The sequence below is a fragment of the Acanthopagrus latus genome, chromosome 11, assembly GCF_904848185.1.
Source record: "Acanthopagrus latus isolate v.2019 chromosome 11, fAcaLat1.1, whole genome shotgun sequence".
Classification (NCBI taxonomy): Eukaryota; Metazoa; Chordata; class Actinopteri; order Spariformes; family Sparidae; genus Acanthopagrus; species Acanthopagrus latus.
The window spans coordinates 9609075-9633616 of NC_051049.1; the positions used below are offsets into that span (position 1 = coordinate 9609075).

At 41.3% G+C, this 24542-nt stretch overlaps 5 protein-coding genes across 10 annotated transcripts in view; 2 read left to right on the plus strand and 3 right to left on the minus strand.

Moving 5' to 3' along the window:
• Positions 1-9748, minus strand: part of ncanb (neurocan b) — a 185907-nt gene extending 176159 nt beyond the window's left edge. For both annotated transcript variants that reach the window (XM_037113662.1, XM_037113661.1), the window contains exons 1-2: positions 9613-9748; positions 2644-2751 (exon numbers count right to left, since the gene is read on the minus strand). The gene's annotated coding sequence lies outside the window, so the exon portion shown is untranslated. The remainder of the gene's footprint in view (positions 1-2643; positions 2752-9612) is intronic.
• LOC119028117 (nuclear receptor 2C2-associated protein) lies at positions 9667-12191 on the plus strand. 2 transcript variants are annotated; one of them, XM_037113668.1, is made up of 5 exons: positions 9667-9823; positions 10014-10104; positions 10830-10935; positions 11047-11152; positions 11364-11388. In XM_037113668.1, exons 1-5 carry the CDS (start codon positions 9786-9788, stop codon positions 11371-11373), a joined length of 351 nt encoding a protein of 116 aa, XP_036969563.1. In that variant the 5' UTR covers positions 9667-9785; the 3' UTR covers positions 11374-11388. The 2 variants fall into 2 exon arrangements, with proteins under 2 accessions (XP_036969563.1, XP_036969562.1); XM_037113667.1 differs by lacking the exon at positions 11364-11388 and adding an exon at positions 11579-12191 and having other exon boundaries at positions 9671-9823; positions 11047-11114.
• Positions 12029-14542, minus strand: rfxank (regulatory factor X-associated ankyrin-containing protein). Its single transcript, XM_037113666.1, has 10 exons — positions 14361-14542; positions 13905-13953; positions 13693-13797; positions 13430-13540; positions 13269-13334; positions 13064-13164; positions 12826-12951; positions 12651-12717; positions 12479-12559; positions 12029-12392 (listed from the first exon to the last, which is right to left on the minus strand). The coding sequence occupies exons 3-10, from the start codon at positions 13790-13792 to the stop codon at positions 12340-12342; spliced, it is 705 nt and encodes a 234-aa protein (XP_036969561.1). The 5' UTR covers positions 13793-13797; positions 13905-13953; positions 14361-14542; the 3' UTR covers positions 12029-12339.
• Positions 13907-19362, plus strand: borcs8 (BLOC-1 related complex subunit 8). Of its 4 annotated transcripts, none has more exons than XR_005077604.1 (6): positions 13907-14336; positions 14565-14677; positions 15662-15726; positions 15808-15915; positions 17068-17173; positions 18602-19362. XR_005077604.1 is itself a non-coding variant. In XM_037113669.1 (6 exons), the coding sequence occupies exons 1-5, from the start codon at positions 14300-14302 to the stop codon at positions 17149-17151; spliced, it is 393 nt and encodes a 130-aa protein (XP_036969564.1). In that variant the 5' UTR covers positions 13907-14299; the 3' UTR covers positions 17152-17173; positions 18602-19362. The 4 variants fall into 4 exon arrangements, 3 of the variants coding, with proteins under 3 accessions (XP_036969564.1, XP_036969566.1, XP_036969565.1); XM_037113669.1 differs by having other exon boundaries at positions 17082-17173; XM_037113671.1 differs by having other exon boundaries at positions 17109-17173.
• Positions 17266-21883, minus strand: tmem221 (transmembrane protein 221). The gene is made up of 3 exons (XM_037113665.1): positions 21266-21883; positions 19161-19246; positions 17266-18345 (listed from the first exon to the last, which is right to left on the minus strand). The coding sequence occupies exons 1-3, from the start codon at positions 21568-21570 to the stop codon at positions 17804-17806; spliced, it is 933 nt and encodes a 310-aa protein (XP_036969560.1). The 5' UTR covers positions 21571-21883; the 3' UTR covers positions 17266-17803.
• Between the last annotated feature and the right edge of the window lie 2659 nt (positions 21884-24542).

Sequence of the window (24542 nt, forward strand, 5' to 3'; positions counted from 1 at the left end):
CGTCTCGGTGCATTTTGCTCAGGAAAGCATGGATGCCCACAGCAAATGAATGTTTGGCAAGACAGTGAACTTCACAAGCGACAGCAGCAGCTGATTTAACAGATTAGGGCACCTAAGAAGTGACAGGAAGAGGAGCATGCTCTCCAGCTGCATGCTCACAAAGACTTCTATCAAGCATAAAATCAACAGAATAGAAGTGGCGACTACAAAGTTGTTGTCACAGCATGTTCCACAACACAAACACGACATGAAGGGTAAAGTGATGAGAGGATAAAAGGCAATTGTGCCCTGCCATGCTCATGATTACATGTGTGTTTATGTCGGAGAAGTCAGGCTCCAACTTGGAACTCTGACTTGGATGAACATTACGTTGAAATTTTCCATGACGGGTGGGTCGTTTTTTTTGTAGTTTGTGAGTTCCAAGTGCAATTGAATGCAGCGTTTTGTCCTCATGTGTCATGTCATACTTTCTACTTCCCGTCTTTGTCTGTCTGTCTTGCCCTTTTTCTGTGTATACCTGTGTTCCATTTGTTTATCACCCATTGTGTATTTATGCCTGTCTGCCTTACTTACTGTTTGTCCATCTGTGTCTCCTGTGTACCTGTGCCTGTTACTCTGCCCTCATGTTTCGTCTGTGTTCTTGCTTTATTCTCCATTGCTTCTAGTTTGTCCTTAGCTCTGTATTTCTGTCTAGGACCTTTGCCTTCCTTTTGTTGTTTGCATTGGGATTTTTGGACTTCTGGACCAGTTTATCATTTAATCTTGTTTTTCCTGCCAACCCCTCTGTCTCTACTCTGAGTCTACTCTGAGTCTTAGCTTGTGTCCTATTGTATGGGCCCCTGTGGATGATTAAAAACGGATAAAAACAATCATGAGGTACCTTGGACTCACTGTGGAAAACAGAACAAGGGCCAAACTAAAAAACTGTTCTGTATTTTGAAGGCCATCCATTACACAGTGCTTTTAAGTCTGCAGCTCATTCTGTGAATGCTAATGATGCCTCAGTGTTATACTGAGCAACTCAGGAGGCTTTTGTTCTGGCAGTGGTCAGATTTTTGAATGAACACTTTTAGATGCTGTCTCCATCCATAGCCCCTTTCTTTTGTAAATCAGGATTTCGGATGGCTTATTATGGTGTTATCTGTTTATTTATTTGTTGTGTGCTGTGGATGCAATATCTGAATTATTCCGTTGTTCACATGAGCTCATTTGGTGGTAAGTTTCCCCCACTTCGCTAAAGCTCTCTTATCTAATCTAGTTTGTGCTCCTCTGATTAGGTAATTTATCTAGTATTTATGTTTACTGTACACATGGAACCAAAGTGACATTTTTTTCATTGATATTCATGACATTTTGCCTGAAATGTCATAATAAACCTGTATTCATTGTTTTTTTTTAGGGGGTCCACTTAGCATATGCAATTGTTTTAGAGTTTTAATGGCTTTATTCAATACAACAGTTGGCAGGAATCGGGCTAAAAGACAAAGTGGGAATGACATGCGGCACAGGGTCACAGGTCGGACTCAAAACCTGGGCCGCTGCAGCGAGGACACAGCCTCTGTATGCAGGGTGCATGTTCTCCCACCTGAGCCACCGTGGCACGCTAGACCTTAGTCATATTTTATGTCTGACATGTTAATTTGTTAACATGTTGCCTATTTAGCAAACACAAAGCATTATTGGCATTCATTTGTCATGTTTAATTTTGTTTGTCAGGCTTTCCTCTTAAGTTTGTTTTGGTCTCCTGAGGTAAGTATCTTCCTATTTGGCCACACTTTTCAACAGAATTAATTTCTCTCTGCTCAATTGAGCTTTATGTAGTTTTTTTGCATTATGACAGTGTGACAACCACAACAAACCAGCATTAGTTCTCCTTGTGATGGACTGACTTGCTGCTGTATGTTTATACTGCAGCTAAAAGCTCTAAACTTCAGGGGTTCTGCAGCAGCCTTCACCTTTTCAGTCTGTTGTGAGTTTGAGTCTGTTTCTCTCTTGGTTTCTATCACTCACTTTCTCTCACATAAAGTTTTCATTTTTCTTCCTGTGACCTCTTCCTCAAACTCCATCCACGGTGTAACAAAACAGAAAATACCTTTGGGCATGAGTAAAGGGAAAGTGAGTGAATAATTAAAAGAATATGCGTAAGGTTGCTGCTAAGACAAGCTAAATATTGTATATTATTTGTTTTCGATTCAATTCAGAAGGCTACAATGTGGTTATAAAACAATTGTTGATGCATCTAAATATTTTATTGCTATACATGATTTATTTTTTGCTCACTTGTGTACTTGCTAGTTTAAAATATAGCATATTTATAATCATCCATTATTAAAATAAACAAATAGACTTCTATTACGTTTGCCAGAAGCCATTCTTAGAATGTAATAATTCTGTTACATTTCACCATCATAATAATGGCAATCAAGTTCAAATCTAAATTTCCATTTACTGACTGATCGGCATTGAGAAATATTCTCTGGGAGAAAATCCTGATGTACCTGAGAATTGACCTTTAACCCCACTTGTACCTCTGGTGTGGTCCGACAAGAGACTGTAAATTCAGATTCAGCTTCTCTTGGAGGTAAACCTGGCTTATAATCATGCCGAGCTAGACTGCAGCAGGTAAATAAAGTCTGCACTTACAAGTTATCTGCTCCATCTGACACCAAGTACTGGTGCGAGAACAAGGAGGAGGAGGGTCTGTGAAGTGCTGCTCTGATCCTTGGCTGCTCATCTTCACAAGGTGTGTTGCTGTGAATAAAGTGAGACAAAGAGATTAAGAGGATGGGAGGCGGGGTCATGCGTGCAGCTGGAGCTAGCCTGCTGGAATACAGAGCGTGAGGATTAGTTCTCCTCCTCATCTAGACGGCTCGAGCTGTGGAGAGGTGAAAAGAGCGATGTGGAGGACTTCAAAGAAACCGAAGAATGTGTCTATCTGGCGCTTCTTGTGTAGTTGTGAATGTCATTAATATCTAATACCTTCTAAAAACAACAGAATGTCACTGCTTTAATCCAGCTAATTTCCCTTCTGTTGTTCTAGTTCACGCTCTAACAAGAACCTGAAACTCCCTCAACCATAAGACCCCTGCTATTCTTCATGACAATTCCCCATGACCTCCCCGTAAAATGATACGCTCTCGCTTCTCTTTGCAGTCTCCAGTGGGCACCCGCTGGTGCTCCGGTCATTTCTACAGGCCCACTTCCTTGCTCAGATATCAGAAGCCAGGCATGCGGTTTTGGTAGCGAGGCTGCGGGCTGAGAGGGGTTGAGCGAGGCATGTCCTGTGGGCCTCCAACCACATCATGAGTGAGCAGGGATTCTGACTGCTGGAGCATGAAGTGGAAGCAGCCACACTTCATAAATCCTGCCCATCGCGATGCTGCACATAGCAAAGGGATGCAAAGCCCCCTGGGGAACAACAGAATTGCAGTTCTTCCGTGCTGTGTTCAGCTATACAATACAGGAGTGGGCATACAACTGCGTTTTCAAGCATAACAAGACTGAATGATTTAAACCAATATTTGAAACCCCAGTCTCTTTGACACAACGCAAAGTAAACCCCGAGTTTCATTATCCTCCAGTCATCCATCAATCTTTCGGTCATTTAGAGCAGAGAAAGCATGCGTGTCCACCTATCCACTGCCTGGAAGAGCAACACAACACCTAGTGGAAAGTGAATTCTCTCCGTGATTACACAAACAGAGGAACAGACAGCAAATCAAATGTGACGCTCCCTCATTGTGAGTGAATAAATTACAAGCAATCGTGCTTTGTAATGAAGGCAGCGGAGCATATTGTGCAAATGCTCTGCTTTTTAATGATTTAATTAGCGAACCTCACTCAAAACTGGAGCAGAAAATTTCAACATGGAGATGAGTGCGGAGCTCTGCCAGAAAAAGGCAGCGCAACTCAGGATCCTGTGTTAATTGCTGCAGCAGCCGACAGATGTGCCTCACGTTTCTGCCCATTTCCTGCTTTATTAAAATTAGTTGGACCCCAAAGAACGCCAACTGTTGTCTTCCTAAACCAAATGATTTATGACCACTAAGCAGCGTCATGTCATTCTAATTTCCAACATAATTTACAGAGGATGTTCTCTGTGGCTTCAGGCAGAGCTTGTGTTACAATCATTAACTACAGCTACCATGAACTACTGTTTTGTCCCAAAATGACACTTGTAATAGGTACAACTTCCAAGAACCAAACTTCACAAGAGTCAGATCTATTTTCTTCACCACCAGTCACCACATCGACTGACTCCCCAGAAGTCCCAGAAAGTTTCAACTTTCCAGACAGACATCTTCTTCATGAAACTAAACTACACAAAAAAGTCCAGTAAAGTCGCAGAGCAAGTGCAGACAGTTTGTCATGTGCTGCCCCAGCCCGAATGCCGTGTCCCTCCCCTGACAGCAGCATGACTATAAATCACCCGACTCATTAGAATGATCTGCACAAGTGTCCACAGCTCATAAACTCTGGAATAGACCGTAGTGACAGTTTTACCTCCTGAAGCATCTGCTTATTTACCTGTCAATATAGTCAACAATACAACCATTGTCATTATCTTTTAACCTGCCAATTATTTTTGCAATTATTTGGTGAATTGTTTTTATTTTATTTAATTGTCCAAAGATGTCAAAAATTTTGAAAATACCCATCACAATCTCCCAGAGCCCAACATGACACTGTTAAAGTGCTTCCTTTGCAGGAAATCCTTTCATATAAAAAGCTGGAACAAGCAAATGTTTGACATGTCTGCTTGAAAAAAACTGTTATGCCAATTCGAAGGATACTTAAAAGGTGCAATGTGTAAGAACTCGCCCCCTGTCGAATTCATACTCAACACAAATACGGGCAGCAACTGTTGAATGTTGCTAACTGTAGCGGGGATTAGCAAGTTAGCTCAGTTAGCCATGCAGCTAACCATCTGGGAGCCAGTTAGCTTGCAAACTATTTTTGAAAGACAAGACAAAAAAATGTTTTTACCTTTCTGTGAATGTTTTCATCTACAAGCCTTATATAATGCACCTTTAATGGGCTTTGAATTTTAAAGTTTGGCTCAAATTTTGGATCACCCCGTGACATACATATTATTTGTCTTCAGGCTTCTGAAATAATAAAGAGAAAATCTTACTTTTCAATAAAATTGCTGACCAATTATTTTCCCTGAAATAGCAAAATACAGGAAAAGTTGATTTAACACCAATCCGATCTCTCAAAAACAGGAAACTACTATGATGAATAAAAAATGAGCAAATATATCCCTCAAGAGTGAGCCTGATTCTGTTGCTAAGGCTAGAGACGATTGGTGGAGGCAAACTGCAGATAGTGAATCCTAAATGCTTATAATTTCATCAGACTTTGTTGGTGCTGAGCTGAGAAAGCTCACACACGATGACAGCTCACTCAACAGCAGGCTCCAAGGTCCCGACTTGAATAGTCAGACCTATCTGATGTTTCTCTCTGCTCCTTCATCCAGGCACAGTGGGTGTACTTTTCATTGAAAACAATATCTAATGGTCACATCGAGGCTATGAAAAGATTTTCTGCTCACATGAACAGCTTCATGTTCTCCAAGGCTGCATTAAAGGCAACATTAGGTGCAATTTATCGCTAAGATCCCTTGCGGGAAAGCTGTGAAAGAAAGAAATTCACCAATGGCATAATACAGGGTTTTACTGATAATAAATAAACACCTTCTATCGTTTGGTAGAAGCTCTGTAATAAGTCAGAGAATGGCATTGGAGAAACTGGCACAAAAGCCATCCACATAGTAACACTTTTCTGTGCAAACACACATGTTTTGCATCATTTTGGCCAATTGTCCACATGGAACCTGCAAACGCAGTGCCTGTAAACGCACTTTTTTGAAACCTGGTCCCAGGATGGAAAAAAAATACAAACGCTGCCGCATTCTCGTGTGGACAGCGAGTCCGCATACTTTGCATATCAATGACGCCGTCGCCCCACCCATCAACCTCTAGCCTTCAATCTCTTAACCTTGCAACATCTCATAACAACAACAATGGCAGACTACGTGCTTGGGTTTGTGCCGCAGAAGATATTGAGCCTATTAGGGTTACTAGGGCAAAATAAATTCTTAGGATTATGGATAATCAACTAGCCATTTTCATCTTCCTCTGGTTGTTTTCGGTTTCTCCTTCTACTGTCTGTACTTCTCCGTTTTTGGTGAATTTCAAGTACCACCTATAGGCCTGGAATATGAACTACAGTGTGTTACCAATGGATCCGTTTGGACGCAAATATTTTTGAAATGAGGGGGGAAAAAAGTTTGTTTTGGTACGTGTGAACAAGACCTTAGAGTATAATGGTCCAATGCGAAACTCCTTTTTTTTAAACATCTAAAAATAACAATATCACCCCTCCAAAGTGTTAATTGGGTGAGCATTCAGACTTTTATTTGCATGTGATGGCTCACAGGTTACATGTGCAACCAAAGTTACCATGGCAATACAGCCATGTGAAGTGAGCCACAGCAGCAAGGCCAAAAAGCCAGCTGGGGTGAAGCACAAAGTCAGTTTGCTCACCACTAATCCTTCCTCATGGGACATAACCCAGAAACAGAGGTGACAAAATCTCGGAGAGCAACAGCAGCCGCTGTGGTGAAAGAGTGACAAACACGGCTGAAGGAACGTGAGGATTTAGGTCCTATCAGTGACAGAGGTGACAATAATCCTCTAACAAGCTCAGTGAGCAAGAAAGGCCATTAAAGTGTCTTTGTGACAGAGGTGACCGTGAGATGTTGGAGGATAGATGCAAACAAAAACTGTTCGTCCAAACACGTAGAGACCCCCATGTTTAGCCAACCTTGGCCAAATGAAATCCAACATATCAGGACAAAATGGCAGGCAGAGAAAAGTCCAAAACAGTAAAGCAGTAAAATTTCAGACAACCAAACAGAAATCACCAAGTGTAAAACTAAACAAACCAGTGTGCTGTGACACATGGAGCATGGGAAGCCAAAGGTAGAGCACAGGACTGAGAGGAACAGGTAAGATGAGCAGGAACACAAGAGCCAAAAACAGACATACCAATGAAGAGTGAGGGGAACAACACTGGCTTAAATACAAACTACACAAACGAGGGGACGCGGTGCAGGTGGAGTGACACTAGGAACCAGGCAGTGCTAACAAGGAAAATCAGACTGTGGACAGGCAGTCACAGAACACCGGGAGCTCAAGTGAGTAGGAAGTGGAAAGTGACAACAAGACACAGGAGGATATAACTACAAGTTTCCAAGTCTTGTTTTGTAAAGATCAACAGATCATCAGTTTTATGCCCTGACAGCATTCAAAGTAAAATTTTAAAAGATAGGCAGCATGGTATCAAGTGTGATTTAGCCACCATTTTTTAATCTACCACATACATGTCATATGGTCAAAATGAAATAATTTACTTAAAATATTGTTTTAACAAAATAAACAGTCACTGTGGAGTAAGGGTTCTGTACAATGACACTTTGAGTTTCCCTCACCTGCAAAACAGCATCAGGTCTAGACTGTCTAATCCTGGAGGCCATCTTGTATGTATGTGGGTGTGTGAAGCAGCACACATGCTGAAAGTAATATTTTTGTTTTTTTTTTCCTTTGACCATGCACTAGATGCAGGCAGGTAGGCAAGTACAGAGGGTCAAAATGACACCCTTACTGTGCAACTGTAAACTGCAAATGTGAAAAAGGCTTAACTTACACTTTACATCACATTTGTTTAATCTGCAAAAAAGAAACGGACCATAAAAACACCAAGATACGTTTTTACTGAGCATTATGTGCCAGACTATTTTATTGGGTGGGAGCAGTGACTTCTGGAGCCATCGAGTGGAGGAACAAAATAGCCCATGATGGTTCCAAACCTGAGTGCACATGTGGGCCCTACTTGCCGCCCATCTTGGCATTTGAAGCAGCCTGCATTGGTAAAGCAAACATGGGGCATTTATGGAGCCAGCAGGCAAGATTTTATGGGCCCCCTTTGCCAGCTCATCATTCACCCATGTGAGGCCCACATGGGTACACTGGCCAGGTGGAGGGGGGTCCAAAATGGCTACAGGCCAGAATCGGAGCACCTGGCAAATTAATTGTTGAGCAAGCGTCATTTACACATATGGGACAAATATTACAGCAGCTTTAAAATCACAATTTATACTCAATCTCAAATCTTCGACAGTGGGCTGTAAGGCCTGCCATAGGAACACACATCGTAATGTTGGCGTAAGGCTCGCAAAGCAAACCATGTGTGTGTGGCACTGATGGTGGAGGAGGTAGGAGGCCGTGTGTCCAAACCTTACAATCGAGTCACCCTCCCCAGCCCCCTGTGCAATTTTCACGGAGGCTGGGTTTCATCAGGTTTTGTATTTCAGACCTATTGATTATCTGCAGCGAGGGGGCACTGTGACAAAACCTCAGCAGGAGTCCTCCATCTGCAATAAGCCATGTGCCAGATCTCTCCCTCACAAACACACACACACACACACATTTACATGGCTGTGACGTTGCTTCATTGGTGGGAGGGACGCAGGAATATGTCTCACTAACAAAGCCAATAAAATGACACTTTTACGGGATTAGGTTGTCAAATCTGCTGTGCCTCAAGAAAAAACAAAAATGAAAAAAAAAAAAACATCCAGTTTTATTTTAACACACATGTAACATACAAAGCTGTCTCTCCCGTGGTATTCTGTCTCTTTCATTTAAAGGTTACTATCGGTTAGCTGATTGATTCACCTTTAGTGTCTGTGGTTCAATGGTCTCTTCCTAATCGATTCTTATCTCCCTGACCTTCGTGTAGACAACATGGAGGCAGACTCTCTCGCCTCTTAAGTATATAATAGTATAATTCCAAATAGGATCAAATAGTTTCCTTTCAAAAGTGCACATAGGTACGATCCTGTAAAAGACAATATGTGTCGTTTGTCCCTGATGTAAACAACAGATGCTACTTTTTGTGATCGTGAGGGAGAAACTACTGAACATGTGTTTACAGATTGTTTACATACTGCTGCCTTTTGGCTTGATTTACAGATAGTATCTTTCAGAAATGCTTGAAAAAGGTGTCACTTTAACAAAGACCGATATTTTACTCATTATTTTAACAAAGTCCAACTTCTCATTCATGGTTAATTTTAAATATTTTAGTTTATTACATTCATAAAATGAAATGGCTTGACGAATGGCCCCCCGTCACTTCTGACATTAAAACATTTGACTTCCATTGAAAATGTTGGTCTGACAAACCAGAAATTTACCAAAACAAATAGACTATTTAGACAATTATGTTTTGTTTTGTCGTGTTTGTTGGTGTATGGCTGTGCTGAGAACTGACTGGAACTTTAAACTTGTATATAACTTCTTTGTGTGTATTTGAAGTTCCTGACAAAAAAAAACAAAAAAAAACAAAAAACGAAGAATTTAAAAGAAAAAAAAACATGGAGGGAGAAACGCAGGTAAGTTACAAACAAGATGGAGGGCAGCACGCAGCCCTGCTCCGGCCAGACCGCTGGGCAAACAGATTAGAAAGAGCCGAATTAAGTTTAATGATTTATGCTCTCAATTATTTATCTTGAGCCGTCGGGACCTTGGATAAATATAACTTTACCTGCAGCCGGTGAAGGAAGACAGACTCTCTCTGTTGTAACGGAGCGTCACTTCCATCTAGTGGCGGGAAGAAACATAGGTTAAGAGAAGCAGCTGCCCGATGACGTCACTGTCGTAAAGCCGGAGCGCGCTGCCGCATCGCTTGGCGGCAGCTGGTGGGTTTAAACATGCGACATGGCGTCCTCATTGATTTGCAGTGACACTCAGAGCAGGTAAAGAAATAACAGTTACTGAATAAAGAGACAGCCACCTGCACTGAACTGTGACTCGGTCAAATGACTGTCTCTCGTTCGGACACGTAAATGAAACACCTAATGCTGTCTGTTGCTGTGTGTTTTAGCTACTGTTAGCTAGTAGAGATGAACACTAAGAACTGGGATTTTGTCCCCTCCTATTTTTTAGGGTGAGTTCAGTGCTGAACCGAGACGTGAAGCAGTATGGAAAGAAATATATGTTTGACAGCAATGAAGAGACGTGCTGGAACTCAGACCAGGTAATGCTCCTGTGTGTCCTCTGTTATTGTTTTGTAGCAGTGGTTTCATTTCGGTGTTTGTCCCTAACCTATACCTGGTCTTAGTGTTGGTTTTAGTGGTATGCAGCATTAATATTGTCAATTTTGGAAAACTAATCATGATTGAACAGCTACTCTCCTACGGTTTCCTTTAATTATCTAGGTTATAATGATCAATTTCCAATTACCTTGCTGTGCTGGTAATATTCTTACTGTCATGGTCCACCACACCTGAAGTAATGTCAAGGACACACTGTAATCAGTGAATACAGAAGTATAGTGTTTGTCACATTATTCTGCTCCTTCCATTGATATACAAGAAAGACAAATCCTTCATCATTGTACACCAGGCAAAGATAATGCTCCGAGTGGCTTTTAAACTCACATAACCTCTACTTAATCGCCACCAAAAGCGCAAATGTTTTCCATAAAAATGTAACCATGTTTAGCTTTCTGAGCTGTTCCTGGATCTGTTCACATGTGAATGTTTTCCAGCTGTGTGCAGTTCACCTTTTTGTGTTGCAGTGTAATGTATGCCAAATATACATACAGACTGTTTTAAATCATATATGTTCAGTCGATTTTCCAGTGTGATACTGACACCCTACTTACAGTTCCTGTGTGGTAGAGAACAGAGAAACAGCTATACTCAAAAAAAACTTCCCACAGTCAATCTGGGTGTGAATCATCAGCATGATCTTTGACAGGGTGAATGTCAGTGGGTGATTCTGGAGTTCCCCCAGTCTGTCAGGGTGTCACAGTTAAAAGTCCAGTTCCAGGGAGGCTTCTCGGCAAAAACATGCAAACTAGAAGGTAACACCTAGACACAAATTGTTTTCTCATGTGATAATCCAACACTTGCTGATTTTAATGTTTTCCATTTCTTGTGGCTAGATAAATGATTTTCACTTGTGCTTTCTGCAGGTTGCCCAAAAGAGGGAGACTTGGCCACGATTAGCCATTTTTATCCAGAGGACAACAACTCTCTTCAGATATCCTCCACGCTCTTTATGCAGCATTTTATAGAAATGTGATTGAGAACAGGGTCAATCCTGCACCATAAATGACACCAAACGTGGAAAAGACTTTTTAAGATATACTGGCAAAGCAGGTAGAAAAAATATGAAAATACTATATATTTTCTTACATTTAATAATACATTAAGCTGCATGAATGCATTATTATCATAGTTTGCAACCAGTGCTTGTTACAGATAATATCTTTTTTTTTTTTTTTTAAAGACATAGGTAATTAAATACTGAAGCAATTCTGCTTTGATACATGACGTAAGTCAACACAAGTGTTCTTACAGCAGCCTAAGCTGCACCTGTCACTCCAGGAACACAGTGTGTTTCACCGCGCTGTTCTATATGGTTTATAATAAGTATCAGACAATATTTTCCCGTCCATGTTCTCATTAATACCATGCTTATCTTGTTCTTAACTCCACACCCACAGCTTTCCCATACAGGAGGCCCCTGCGGTGGACAAAGTAAAAATAATGTTTGAGAATAGTGCCGACTTTTTTGGGAGAATCATTGTTTATTCCTTGGACGTCCTGGGGGAGAAAGCCTCATGACCATCTTTTTCAAATCCTCTCATGAGAGAGGAAGTGACCCTGAGTGAAGTACAGGATACAGGATGGCGTGGTGGCACTTGGAAAACATCTTGACTGTACTGCCACCTCGTGAACTGATATGAATGTGGCCTTTTTTGGTATGGACGCTTTCAGGGATCTGTCAAGCCATCTCACCCTTGACCACTTGAACACAGAAGGCCTGGCATAATCATAATTTTTTTTTTTTATTTCATATTGAATGTTTTTTTTCTTATTATATATCATTTATCACACGGTTTATACTTATTGTGCCTTTGAGTTAAGGTGCCATTCCAGCAGAACACACAGTATGAAAATACTTTTTTATTAAAACTTGTTTACAGTCTTTTGCTGCCTGTCAGCAAAACAAAATAATTCATCTGCGCAAATGTCACATTTTAGTCCTTGTTTGTACATTGTAATGCATCCAAAAAAATGCATACAAATGGAATAAACGGTTTAAAAAACAACAAATGAAGTTCACCCTGTGAATGTCTCTGCACGTGTACTGGTCTATTATTGTGGCAGAGGTCTTCTCACCAGCGATGACGGCTGGTTGTAGATCTGAGATCACCAGTGTCAGACTGTCCATTCATTCATTCATTCATGTAACTGTAGCGTCATGTTGGCGGCTTGTAGAGTTTCAGAATATGGTCCTCCAACACTTTCTGAACTAGGAAACAAAAGAAATAACAATGTTAATTCAAGCAAAAAACAACAACAAAAAAAAGAAATTAAGTAAATAAAGAAAACACATACTTTTTTTGTGTCCAAGAGCAACAGCTAAGGCCATTGGACTGTACCCGGAGTCCGACTCAATAGTCATGTCTGCTCCGTTGGCTGCAAAAGAGTTACAGCAATGGCAATTAAAAAGCTTTCATATAGAATTTGTTAGAATTTGTAGTGACTACGACAAAGGATTTCAGTGTACCTAAGAGCGCCTTCACACATTTGATGTGGTTCCCTCGTACAGCGTAGAGAAGAGGTGTCCCACCATTCTGGGATTGAAAAGACAAACGACAACAAAATAAAATTCACAGTTGTTTTTCAGCCATCTTTATAATGGCATGGATGTCTGACATTAAAAAAAGGAAGTTATTATGTACCCAATCGTAAGTGTTAATGTCAACTCCATGTCTGAGAAGAGATTTCACAATGTCCACATAACCTCCAGAGCTGGCCAGCGTCAGGGCGCTCTCTCGCTCCCTCGCAATTGTTTTGGGGTCTGCACCCTAAAAGAAAAAGAAAAAAACAAAAAAAAAACAAATGAACATCAGTGAGATTATGCATTTTGTCTCAATAACGCTTGATGTTCTTCCCAGACGGCCACTGATCATTTCTAACCTTCTCCAGGAGAAAATCCACCACTGCCTTCTCTCCGAACGCTGCCGCCCACATGAGAGGAGTGAAGCCCCGTTCATCCTGTTTGCTGAGCAGTGAGCTGTCTGCAAAACAGAGGAGGGTGCAGGAATTTTCTTACATTTCAATTCACAAAAAAAAAAAAAGAAAGAAAGAAATGTTGGGTCTGCTTTGTGTCCAGATCCCTCACCTTTGCTCAGGTGTGCAGCCACTTGTGAGACCTCGCCCTGGGCTGCCAGCTGGTGTATGGACAGAGCTGATGGGAATAAAGTCTTAATAACCTCACGATGCTCCAGATGTTGAAAATGATTTGCACACCAAGTTTTCTCAGCTCTCTGCCACCATACTCACAGTCTAATGTAGCTGGGCGCACTGTAACCTCGTTCCCACGCTGCTTGTTGGTCAGAGTGGTGGAGTGTTTGAACAAACCCTCTTCATCCACATCCAAGTTCTCTGGAGACGCTGAACCACAGCCGTGTGAGGGAAAGCAAAGACATCCACTGTGAATGTTATTATTGTTTTGAGGGCTGCAAACATACACAGAAGAAGAAGAAAAAAACACAAGGATAAATGATGTCGTGAAAGTGTTGACAGATGGGAAGAGGGTAGCTAACCATTGGACCTCTCATCTCTGGACTCGGAGGGACAAACATCCGCGGTGGATAACTGAACAGTTTGGCCATCTGCAACCTCTTCATCACCTCCGGCCTCCATGATCACTGCAAATAAAATAAAAACACAAGATATCAACAACTAAATAATAATGTGGTTTTTAAAAAAGTGGCCAATATTAGTTTATAAAGCGATGAGCGTATTGCCTACTCACCACATCGAGGCTCACGGTCCAAATTGCGCCAACTTCCTTTTGAGAAAAACTGAAAGTAAAGATTAATTCAGATCGCACGATGGAGCCCGCTGGACGCCGATGTGCACCGACACGCACTGCTCATCTTCTCAGCTGATTCGGCCGTACAATTAATCAAACATTTTGACGAGAGGAAAATAATAAACGCGTGTGATTCAACCCCGGCGTATCGTCTCGCAGCTTTTTTTTCTTCGTACCCCTGTGACGGAAGAACTGTTTTTTTAATAATCGGTATTTCTGTCCGGAACATCGTCGTGTGACACATGACAACAACAATACGGAAGCGGGCGAGGATCAGCTGACACGAGAGGCGCTGCGGCCGCACTGTCTTATCAGTTTAACCTGCTTTCATCGTCATGGAGGACCAGGAGATGCAACTCAAAGTCAGACGAGGTAAACATTAGCTCGGTAACTCACCTCGTCGTTATCTCAGAGGGCTGAGAGCTAAGCTAGTAGCCGCTAGCTCACCTTCGCCGCTAAGCTAATGCTATGCTAGCGCTCTGTTTACATTGCTATTCGTCAATGTCCCGTGCAGCTAGGTGTTTTCACTCCATTTTTTATATTCTTTTTAACACGAGCCGTGCTTTCTAATCATGTCTCTGTACTTGTTTGACCCCGCAGTGACTGACAAATTCACGGAGAGCATGTACGTCCTGGCTAACGAGCCGTCAGTGGCTCTGTACAGGCTGCAGGAGCACGTCAGGAGGTCCCTGCCCGAACTGGTGCAGCACAAGGTAATTCAACCTGTGTCACACAGTTAGATGAACAACAGCCTGAGCACTGAAGGGGAAATAAACTTCAGACACGATTTTGCATAGTGCTTTGAACAACCCCAGACAGGTTAGTTGTATCCGACTGGTGACAATCGCTCCGTCATGCCAAGGAGAGGATGCTGCCATAACATCTGCCTTTACCAAAAAAATAACAATAATTTTCACTTTCCTTAAAGTGGCATTAACTTAAGTACATGTTTATGATTGAGTTTACATTTTACATTAGAGGTGGGAATCACATTTTAACTCACAATACTATGCGCGATACCTTGCCCACGACAACAGTAATGCCACAACTAAGCGATCTGCAGTAATCGATAAATCGCAGGACAATCATGAAACGACACATCATGAAATCTGTGTATGAATTATTGTATAAAAAGTGCATATCACATACAATGGCTTCAGTTTTTTTACATGTTCACATGGGCCATAATTCCATTGTATAAGAGTGATAAACTAGCAAAAGCCTGAACATACAGTCAGAAAGCAGAACAGTTTTGGAGTTAAAATGTATAAAGGAGGGAACTATGCCTCACTTAACGCCTTTCAGTCTATGTAAATTAAACAGACAACGGACAAGTTTTCTGCTTCATCACATCATCATCAATTAGATATTGATCAATGGATGTTGAAAATTAAAAGCATTTACATGATACAGTTTTATCTGGCACCTGGCACACAGTCACTCTGTCACTTGGGAAAAGAAAGGTTAAACAGCATTTCATTTCTATCATAGACTAAATGATTGTATAAACTCATGTTTTGCTGTTATTTGTGACTCTAAAATCTGCAATTATCTGCAAAAGTTTGCTTGTGTGGTGGTGGTGGTTGGCCATATGATTTGCACTCAAAAGCTCTGTGTGTTCTGTACCAACTACCAGTATAATTTAGTTATACCCTTTTCCTGAATATTTGATGGTCTAGCTGTCATTTGTCATGCAGACAGACATGCAGAGCTGGGAGGAGCAGAGTCAAGGAGCCATCTACACTGTAGAGTATGCATGCAGGTGAGAAGAAGCATCGGCCCACATATTACATTCACAGAATCGTGACTGTTGATGTTTTGATTGATCTGTTGGTTTTTGCAGCGCTGTGAAGAGCATGACGAACAGCAGCATGTACTTCAAAAATATCGACAGCCTCCTCCGTCAGGCCATCAGCATGAAGGAACAGATAAGCAACTCTCAAGGACGCAGGTAGGAGGCAGAAGTTAGATTACACCAACACATCCACATAATGTTTTCAAGCATTTATTAATCTTTTTTTCAAGTCTTAGCATTAATGCAGTTTTTTGAATTGTTCTTGTCCCTTTTTATTTATTCTTATATATTTAACTAGAAGTTAACTATACAAAGATATCTAGATCGCTACATTTTATTAGCTGTCCCTGTCTAACCTTTGCTGAAACTAAGTTCTGTTTCTTTCAGTTGTATCAAAAATCAATTCAAAGCAACAAAATGTGCACCATAAGATACAAACATTTGTTCAGCTGCCAAGTTAGTTTTATTGACTCTTAGTTAACTCACCTCTTCTATATAAAACACATGCTTATGGCTGCTTCAAATTATACGACCTCCAGCACTGTTGAATAGTGACTTGAGTGCAACTCTGTTTTTCATATCTGGAAGGTTTTATGCAAATGCAGAGCTTATAGGTTTAAGACATTTGAATGATTATTTAATTAATTAAGACAGTGGTAATAAGACATATATCTACCAACATAATGCCTCAGGGTATTGTAAGGGTGGTATATAACCCTAACCACGATTGTTTCCTCTAGTGTTGTTACAATACTGTAATTTCTAACTTAAAGATGGATACAAAACCTTGAAAAATATCAAAACTTGAGGGCAAAGCTGGTACGGGTGTGTTGATACTGCAGAATATTAGTATTTAAACTGTCAAATGTTCATAACTGACATCAATATTTTTGATATTATCATTTGAGGTGGCTTCCATGCACAATTATTTTTACAAACCAAAAATAGTCATTGATTTAACTGTGTCAATATTTGAACAGATCATTGTATTTTAGGATGTAGCTCACCACACCACCCTCCCCTGGACACCCTGCTGTTTGGAGTTTTATCCTGTTTGTGTTCCTTCTTTGATCCACGTCATATCATTGTTCACACATGACCTTTGATTCAGTTTGTTTTTGTAATCCCTTTTAATCCCATTTATAGTCATTCGTACCAGTTAATAATTTTGGACGTCATTTTACTTTAAGTTTCCGACAGTTTGTTTCCCCAACAACTGCAAAACGTTGACCAGGCCTGTTCTTAACTCTTTGTAGTTACTGGGTCCTTCATATTTTCTGTTTTTATTTGTTTTTTTGTTCCCCACTGACACCTGCATGAAGCTTACATGATGTGACCCCCTCTCCCAGTCCCCTTGTCTCTGCTCCACATGCCCCATCCACTTCTTCATGACCTCTGGACAGAGGTGTCCAAGGTTAGTAGCTCCTCCAGACATGAAATCATCACATGTAAACACAGCGTTCTGTCTTAGAGGGTATTGAAACATGAATTTAAATGACATTAGCAGATGTTTCGAACATTTTAATGTCATAGGCATCGGAAAAACATCCAACCTTAAAAGTGAATTATGTTCTCTCAACTTAATTAGTTTAAATTTGATATGAAATAATTTTGAGCAATGTATAACAAAACACATCTGCACATTGTGCACAAATATTTGGCAAAAAAGCCTCCATAAACAGCAGAATAAAGTATTTACATTATCACAATGAAAGCTATAAATTTGCCAGATTGATACTTGGGCAACACTGGTGTGTATAATGAGAATCAAATCAAGTTCATTCATAAAAAACACTACAAAAATAAAAGTTGTGCCAAGTTTGTTCAGATTAAATTGAAAATGCTGTATAATCTGAATAGGGCAAATCAGCTAAGGTGAAAATGTCGGTATACATTTTTTTTATTCTCTTTCCCATGTTCTCTGCAATCAGTCAGGATAAACATGTCGCATATATAAAGGTCAAAATTGTCAGTTCTATATCTGCTTGAGATGACACTTAGAAATCAACCAATGTCTTTAACCACAAACTCAGCTTCCTTCATGTCACACAAGAGTTGAGTCTTTTGCAGTAATCCCTGACTTGCGAGCTAGGACACTCCTCATCTCATTGTTGACCCCATTCCAGGGTTTAGCCTGGGCCTGCAGTAAACCAGATTCAGTAGACAAGGTCCGGTGCATTCGGGGACAACTTCCGCCACTGCTGTAGCCGTCTTTATCGCTCACGTGGCCCTGGGAGCCTCCAACAGGAGAGTACTGCTGTTGCTGGTATGGTTCTCGCTGTCTTGGGGTGCCACAGTGAGGTTGGGAGATCGGATGCTGCAGATGAGAGTGGCTGCGGTGCATCCGCGGTTTGTCGATGCCTATTTTGAGCTCACAGGGTCGGGAGACAGGTGTGCTGCTGCTCCTATGGTCGTTTTGGAAGAGGGTGTCAATGTGGTCCGGGTGATAGTGCTTGGCGGTGCGAGAGGCTTTGACCAGAGAGTGGATCACAATGACCAGTAGGATTAAGATCCCTGAGGAGAGTATGCAAGCGGTTGCAATGCCCGTCTCCACCTCAAATATCAGGAGCATAAAGATGGACATAGCTGCCAAGGAAGAGAAACAGAATTTTTATACACGAAAACACAACAAGTGACCAACATCTATTATTGAGTACGCCAAATAACTTTTCAACAAATAACCTGAAAGTCATTATTTTCACTTGTGTCTCAGTTTGCTGCTAATTTCAACTATTGCTAGTTTTTTATTTCCTCATTACTGATGCTGTTTGAGAAAAATGTATTTAATTTTGTTGAAATATCAAAGCTTTTCTTAGCTGAGTTGTTCTGTGTTTATTTCCAGGAAAAGGACTATGGACTCAAGCATGCTAAAGGAAGGGGGAGAAAAGCACAGCACTGGGATGTGACGTGACTTCCTGAGCTGTTGGTGTTGCCTCTACAGTCTCCTGCTCTGCTACCTCTTGGTTGAGGCTGAAGGGGAGGTCATAAGGGCGACACCTCCTCATCACAATGGAGTGACTGCCTCCAGTGAGCCCCATAGTACAAGCTGCTCAGTGGAACAGCGCACCACAGCACTGCCAGGTCCAGCATTAAAAACACTTAAGTCATGGACGCTGCTCAAAGAATGCATTGTTCTCTCAGAGTCTCTGGAAGGACCAGAGAGAAAGCGGCTGTGCTGGTTTTGCCCCTGCGGTTGAAAAATCCACTGCACCGCCAATGTTTTGGATACTAGTTTTCAGGGTTTTGTGAGTTTGTTGTTAGAGGACTAAAAAGCACCCTGCATGCAAATTATAAAAGCTTAAGACATGTAAGAACAGTTCTAACTTGTTTTTCTGTACATGCCAGATTTGTCAACATGTTCTTAAAGAGAAAATCCAGAATCTTCACTCTTTTGTTCTTACCTGACAGATAAACAGAAACCCCTAGGCAGAACAATCCAATAGCCACATGTCGCACAGCTCTGCTGTCCAAAAGAAACCAGTCTGCTCTGTGGAAACAAATGTCATGTGTTGAATGTCGTGCCTGAGATATGTTTACACTTAAAACACTGCTACTGTAGTTTTCTCATCACTGAATAAATGAAGATGATTTTATGCAACATCATTTCTGTGTTGACCATTTTCTTTTGTTTCAGTAAATTGGACCGCTTTAGCTTAACTGTCCTTTTTTTAAGTCTCCCCTGATGAGTTTATACATCAGAACTGAAAGTCCTGAAACATTTGATTAATGAGTTTAAATGCAGGATATTTTGAATAGCTCATTATTATTCACATTTTCTTGGAATGTCCCCTCTGTCAGTCGGGGGGTCCTGGGGTATGCTGTTGGATTTGTAAACCGACGTGGGAAAGGGCCAGCTAGGAGACTGTGTACTGGGTGCATAATGAGGGGAAGGCCATTGTTTAGATGGGACTCATAGGGGTCGAGAGGTGGGGGTCGTTCAATAATACTGCAGTGAGGGCCTCTGCACTCTGACACAGAAGGACGGTCCTTTGACACAACTGAAACTAAACTTTTCTTTTAATGAAAGTCGGTTGACCAGGATCCGCTGTGGTTAAACGAGAACATTTAAAGAAGATTGTGTGGGCTCAGGCAGAAATGCACACCAAACTGATTAAATGTTATTTTCCACTTACAGCAACATCTTTGTGCAGACCCGAAAGACGTGACCTTGTGCAGGATGAAATGCAATTCAGTGCTTTAGCTGTATAATAATTACAATGTGTCTTAAAACATATTTCTGAAGAGGCATTAAATTAGTCAGGGCTATTACATGAGGCTCTGCTCTTTGTGGTGTTGGTGTTGTGCACTGTGTTTTATATTTAAAGTTGTTACGTGTTTTGCTTTTCTCATTTACATACACAAACAAACTACACCCTCACAAATCCAGTGGAATTAACTAACTGTATCTCGAGCCTGTATGTCAACAACAAGATTGTAAAAAGGCTTACCCCTGGTAGGATTTATTACAGTGCTGTTGTGTTGGGTTGCACCATGTATCACAGAGGTTTCTATTTGCCTGGTCATTTATTTCAAATAAACAAGCTGTTTAACTGAAATAGACCCTTCTATCGCAGCAGTCATTTTTAAATGGAAAAAGTCATGTAAAAACACATTATTAACTAAGACTGTTACATTTGGACATAGATGATTGATTAATGTGATTAGTAACACCTGTGTTATCCAACTATTCCATGTGAAAAAAGTATTTATGCAACATAATTTGTTTCAAGGTGCAATATGTAAGAATTGGCCACAAATGGGGGGCAGTAACTAGAGTACCTGCTAACTGCTGCTTAGTGTAGCTTTAGCCATTGTTAGCGTGTTGGCTCAGTAAGCCATGCTAACAACAGTGACAATGTACAATGTACAATGTACCAATGTACCTATGTACCAATGTACAATGTACCTCGTACCTATGCGTTATAGTAACATTGCAATAGTAAACCTGATGATGAGATATTTTACAAAAATCTATATAATGCCAGTTAACAACTAGCTAGCATGGCTAAAATCATGCTAAGTCCTGCTTCAAATGTTGCTTTCCTACATAAGCGTGTGTTAATGCTGCAAAAAACTGTGAGGCCATTAGGGCTGCGACTAACTATTATCTTCTCAATTAATCAATTAGTCCTTTATGCTTTATAAAATGCTAAAAACAGAAAAAAAAATAACTGTTGCATCTCAGTCATTTCCAAAAACCCAAGATAGCGTCCCCTAAAGTCCTATTTTGTCCACAGCCCAATGGTATTCAGTTTTCTGTCGACGAGTAAATAATCTTGAAAACATTCAAATTTAGCAAATTGGTATCTGAGAATTTTTTTAAAAAATTTTCCTCAAACCGAATAATCAATTATGAAATGAGTTGGTGTATTAGTTTAGGCCATCACAAGCCTTAAAACGTGACCCCGGGGCCTGTCACAACTGACCGGAACTACCTGCTCTGAACTATTTGGACCTTAACAGCAGCAGAACACCACCGCAGTGTTAGAGGAGCTGGACTGAATACCTGTCAGTGTCCTGCTCTCCTCGGCAGACCTCTGTGGAGAAGTAGCTGTGGAGGAGACACACCACCACGGAGCTCAGGTGCAGGGTGAGGGACAGCGCGGAGAGCACCGTGGACACGGGCAGCAGGACGGCCCACACGGGAGCGGGTATGAGCGCGGAGGTGGACGGAGGGGGAGACTCCTTCACGGCCGCCTGTTGGGACTGGAGCTGGAAGATCAGGATGACCGATAGCACAGACATGATGGCCGATAAAATCCCCAGTAACGACAGAACTATTAACGACCGCTGGCTGTATTTGAGCGACATGCTGATGCGGGCAGGTTTCTCCAGAGAATAAAACAAACAGCCTCCTCGGGTCGGACTTCGTCTTCTTCTTCTTTTTCTTCTTCAACGTGTTTCTCCGACGATCCTAAACTCCCATGAAGTGCGCAGGCATCGCAGTGTGTAAGAAATGTTTTCCCTCTGTCCTCTCTGGATGAATGGTTTCCTTTTCCCCAGCATGGATTTTTTTTTTCTTGCAGGAGTGTTGGCTGTTGTGGTGTAGCGCCCCGCTGCCCCGTCTGAGCATGTGATGTGCTTTAAATCCCCAGATTAAAAACTTCGCAACAACAATGGACTTTTTCTCCTGGATCCTTGGAAACAATGCGTTGACGTGCTCCTGGAGGGAGGCAGAGCCCCACTCACTGGACACAAAACACCCCCGGCTGGACAAAAAGGACATGAAAACTGTCCAAATCCTGCTACTAAATTTATATCATTTGCATCTAATTAATATGCATTTTTTTGTTAGTGGAAAGTGCCCAAAAAAAAATAAAAAAGTCATCAAAAGCACTTTTTTGGGGGGGAAACACACACCTCAAATAACAAAATAACTCCTCATGACAATGGAGCTTATAGATTAACCTACATTTTTATGCTGTGGTGGTATCTTCACAAAGTGATTAAAGGATTATAACGCCTCTTTTTAACAAGCCATTTGATTATCTTATGAGACTCAGAGCGATCCAGAAAAAAAATGAGCTGAACTGAGTCTTCGGAGAGGGAAAGTGTCCTCAAGTGTCTCTTTGCGAAGTGATACCGGGGCAAGGTGTACATTACAGCTAACTTTTGAGGAATTCGCAGCAGCAGTGGTGGCCTCAGCTAACCCCTCTTCATTGTGTGTTATACCCCGTCTTATTCTTAGCAGCTCCTCAGACTCTCCGAATCTAATTAACTTTGCTCTTGTTGCCCTGGAAACAAGCACAAGTTTATGTTGTTCACTGCATCCAGTCACCTCAACCTTCACCAATACTTTATGTAATGCAGTAAGTTAACTCGTCTGATTTATTAGAAATTGACACTTGATTTGAACCATATATATTTATAAACACGTAAGATACGCACTACTGGACGGAAAACACCTTGACATACTTAAAGTCTGGGTGACAGAGGACTTATTGTTCTGTTAGAGGTTGGGGTTTGGTGTGTGTGTGTGTGTGTGTGTGTGTGTGTGTGTGTGTGTGTGTGTGTGTGTGTGTGTGTGTGTCAAGGTGTAACCCTTCATTCTGTTGAGATGTAGATAAGTGTAGCTATAAAAGGTACACAATGTGAACAATTGCTCTCACACATGTACACTGACCAGGCAGGCTATTTCTGCATTCGACAGCCTCACCGCATGCTCTAAAAGAGTAGAGGCTGATCTTGTCGAAAGCAGAAGTGAGAAGTTTCAGGAAAATGAAAAAAAAAAAAGAAAAAGAAAGAAAGAAAAAAAGTGGACTTGATACAGAAAGTTCTCAAAGGCACCTTTATCTCTCTCTCTCGCTCTGTCTGTCTATAGTTTCTGCTTAATGGTTCTCGCCTCGTGCATTTGAAATATTTAATATCCGTGCTTGCGTTCAGCCGATGGAGCTCTCAACGAGTTTTAGAATATGAATGTATGGAGAATGCATTTACATAAACAGCACAGTGAGCAAACTGTATAATTCCCCCAACCCCCTTACCTGCAGGTGATTAACTTGCTACATCTACAGCGTGTGCACTGTTCTCTGTCGGATTGACTGGGGGCCCCACGCAGGTGAATCCTGGAGGTAAAGGCAGTCTGCAGGGATGTTGCTAACTATTGCATCAGGTGCACAGTTTGAGCCACGTCTTGGGGATCTCAAAGTGTGTGTGTGTGTGTGTGTGTGTGTGTGTGTGTGTGTGTGTGTGTGTCTGTGTGTGTGAGAGAGAAACAGAGTTATTGTCTCCCATTGATGATGCACACTTATACGTTCTCACTCTATTATTTATAGGAGAGCATTGTCTCACATCCAAATATAGTCAGTAATGCAGCTTGTGCAGTGATTCAGTTATTACCTCTAAATATACACATTAAGATGAAAGCACACCGGCTTTTCTATACTGAGGAAATCTACTGAGGTCTGTGTAGCAGTTTTGACACACTGCACCGAAGAAGAAAGACGTATGTAATAATGGTTTTTCTCTTTAATTTCTGGGACAGAATGTGAACAAACTGAAAGGGATGACTCTAAAGAATTTTTTTAACCCAATCTAGTACAAATACAGACTAATAGAGAGATTTTGATTGAACGTACAGTTATAGTTTGAGTTCGCAGCCTCAGTCAGTGTTCAGTTTAATAACCAAATTAAACTGGAATGTGTTTTGACTGATCTAATCATAGCAGCGGCAGAATTTAGCCTCAATACAGGGGCGAGGTGACTGCGGCCAGATCATATACTGATGATACAGAGACACCAAACATATAGATACACTGCAGGACAGTTAATTAGCCTGCAGGGAGTTTTTTTTCCCTCTGAGAATAGTGAATTGCCAAAGGACACTTCAGTAGAAGAAGCCTGCCGATATACTTGAACCTTCCTCCTCAGGCTGAAGGACGGCCTGTTGTACCAGAGGGCAACAATGATGTGCAGAGCCCCTCAGTGAGTAACACTGCTTTTTGTTCCAGTGTTGATGTTTTTGAGAAAGTCAACGTTAAAATGAGCTTTCTATCAGATTCCCTGTGTGGTGCCTAAAATCTCACATATTTAAGAGCAGACAAGTGTGCAGCTTTCCACAATACTGAATTAGTATAAGATCTTCACATACCGTGACGAAAAAAGACACTAACATCAGTGTCAGTTTCTATTAAAATCACGCTGCAGCCCCTGAAATTAAAGGTGCATCATCTACAAAGAGAAAGTGTCTGTAAGTGTCCCAAACCTGTGGAATGAAACCCCCACATGGGGTCGTGAGATGAATCTAAGGGGTCATGAGATTGTTATCAGGGCAGGAAACAAGA

Coding starts and splice junctions, on each gene's coding strand:
- tmem221 (XM_037113665.1), bottom strand. CDS start 21,570: ATGTCGCTCAAATACAGCCAGCGGTCGTTAATAGTTCTGTCGTTACTG. Junction 19,247..21,265: donor GGAGAGCAGGACACTGACAG/GTATTCAGTCCA, acceptor TTGTTTCCACAG/AGCAGACTGGTTTCTTTTGG. Junction 18,346..19,160: donor GGTTTCTGTTTATCTGTCAG/GTAAGAACAAAA, acceptor CTTCCTTGGCAG/CTATGTCCATCTTTATGCTC.
- borcs8 (XM_037113669.1), top strand. CDS start 14,300: ATGGAGGACCAGGAGATGCAACTCAAAGTCAGACGAG. Junction 15,727..15,807: donor ACTGTAGAGTATGCATGCAG/GTGAGAAGAAGC, acceptor TGGTTTTTGCAG/CGCTGTGAAGAGCATGACGA. Junction 15,916..17,081: donor AGCAACTCTCAAGGACGCAG/GTAGGAGGCAGA, acceptor ACCTGCATGAAG/CTTACATGATGTGACCCCCT.
- rfxank (XM_037113666.1), bottom strand. CDS start 13,792: ATGGAGGCCGGAGGTGATGAAGAGGTTGCAGATGGCCAAACTGTTCAG. Junction 13,335..13,429: donor GCGCCCAGCTACATTAGACT/GTGAGTATGGTG, acceptor TATTCCCATCAG/CTCTGTCCATACACCAGCTG. Junction 13,165..13,268: donor GGCTGCACACCTGAGCAAAG/GTGAGGGATCTG, acceptor TCTGTTTTGCAG/ACAGCTCACTGCTCAGCAAA.
- LOC119028117 (XM_037113667.1), top strand. CDS start 9,786: ATGGCGTCCTCATTGATTTGCAGTGACACTCAGAGCAG. Junction 9,824..10,013: donor TGCAGTGACACTCAGAGCAG/GTAAAGAAATAA, acceptor CCTATTTTTTAG/GGTGAGTTCAGTGCTGAACC. Junction 10,936..11,046: donor AAAAACATGCAAACTAGAAG/GTAACACCTAGA, acceptor TGCTTTCTGCAG/GTTGCCCAAAAGAGGGAGAC.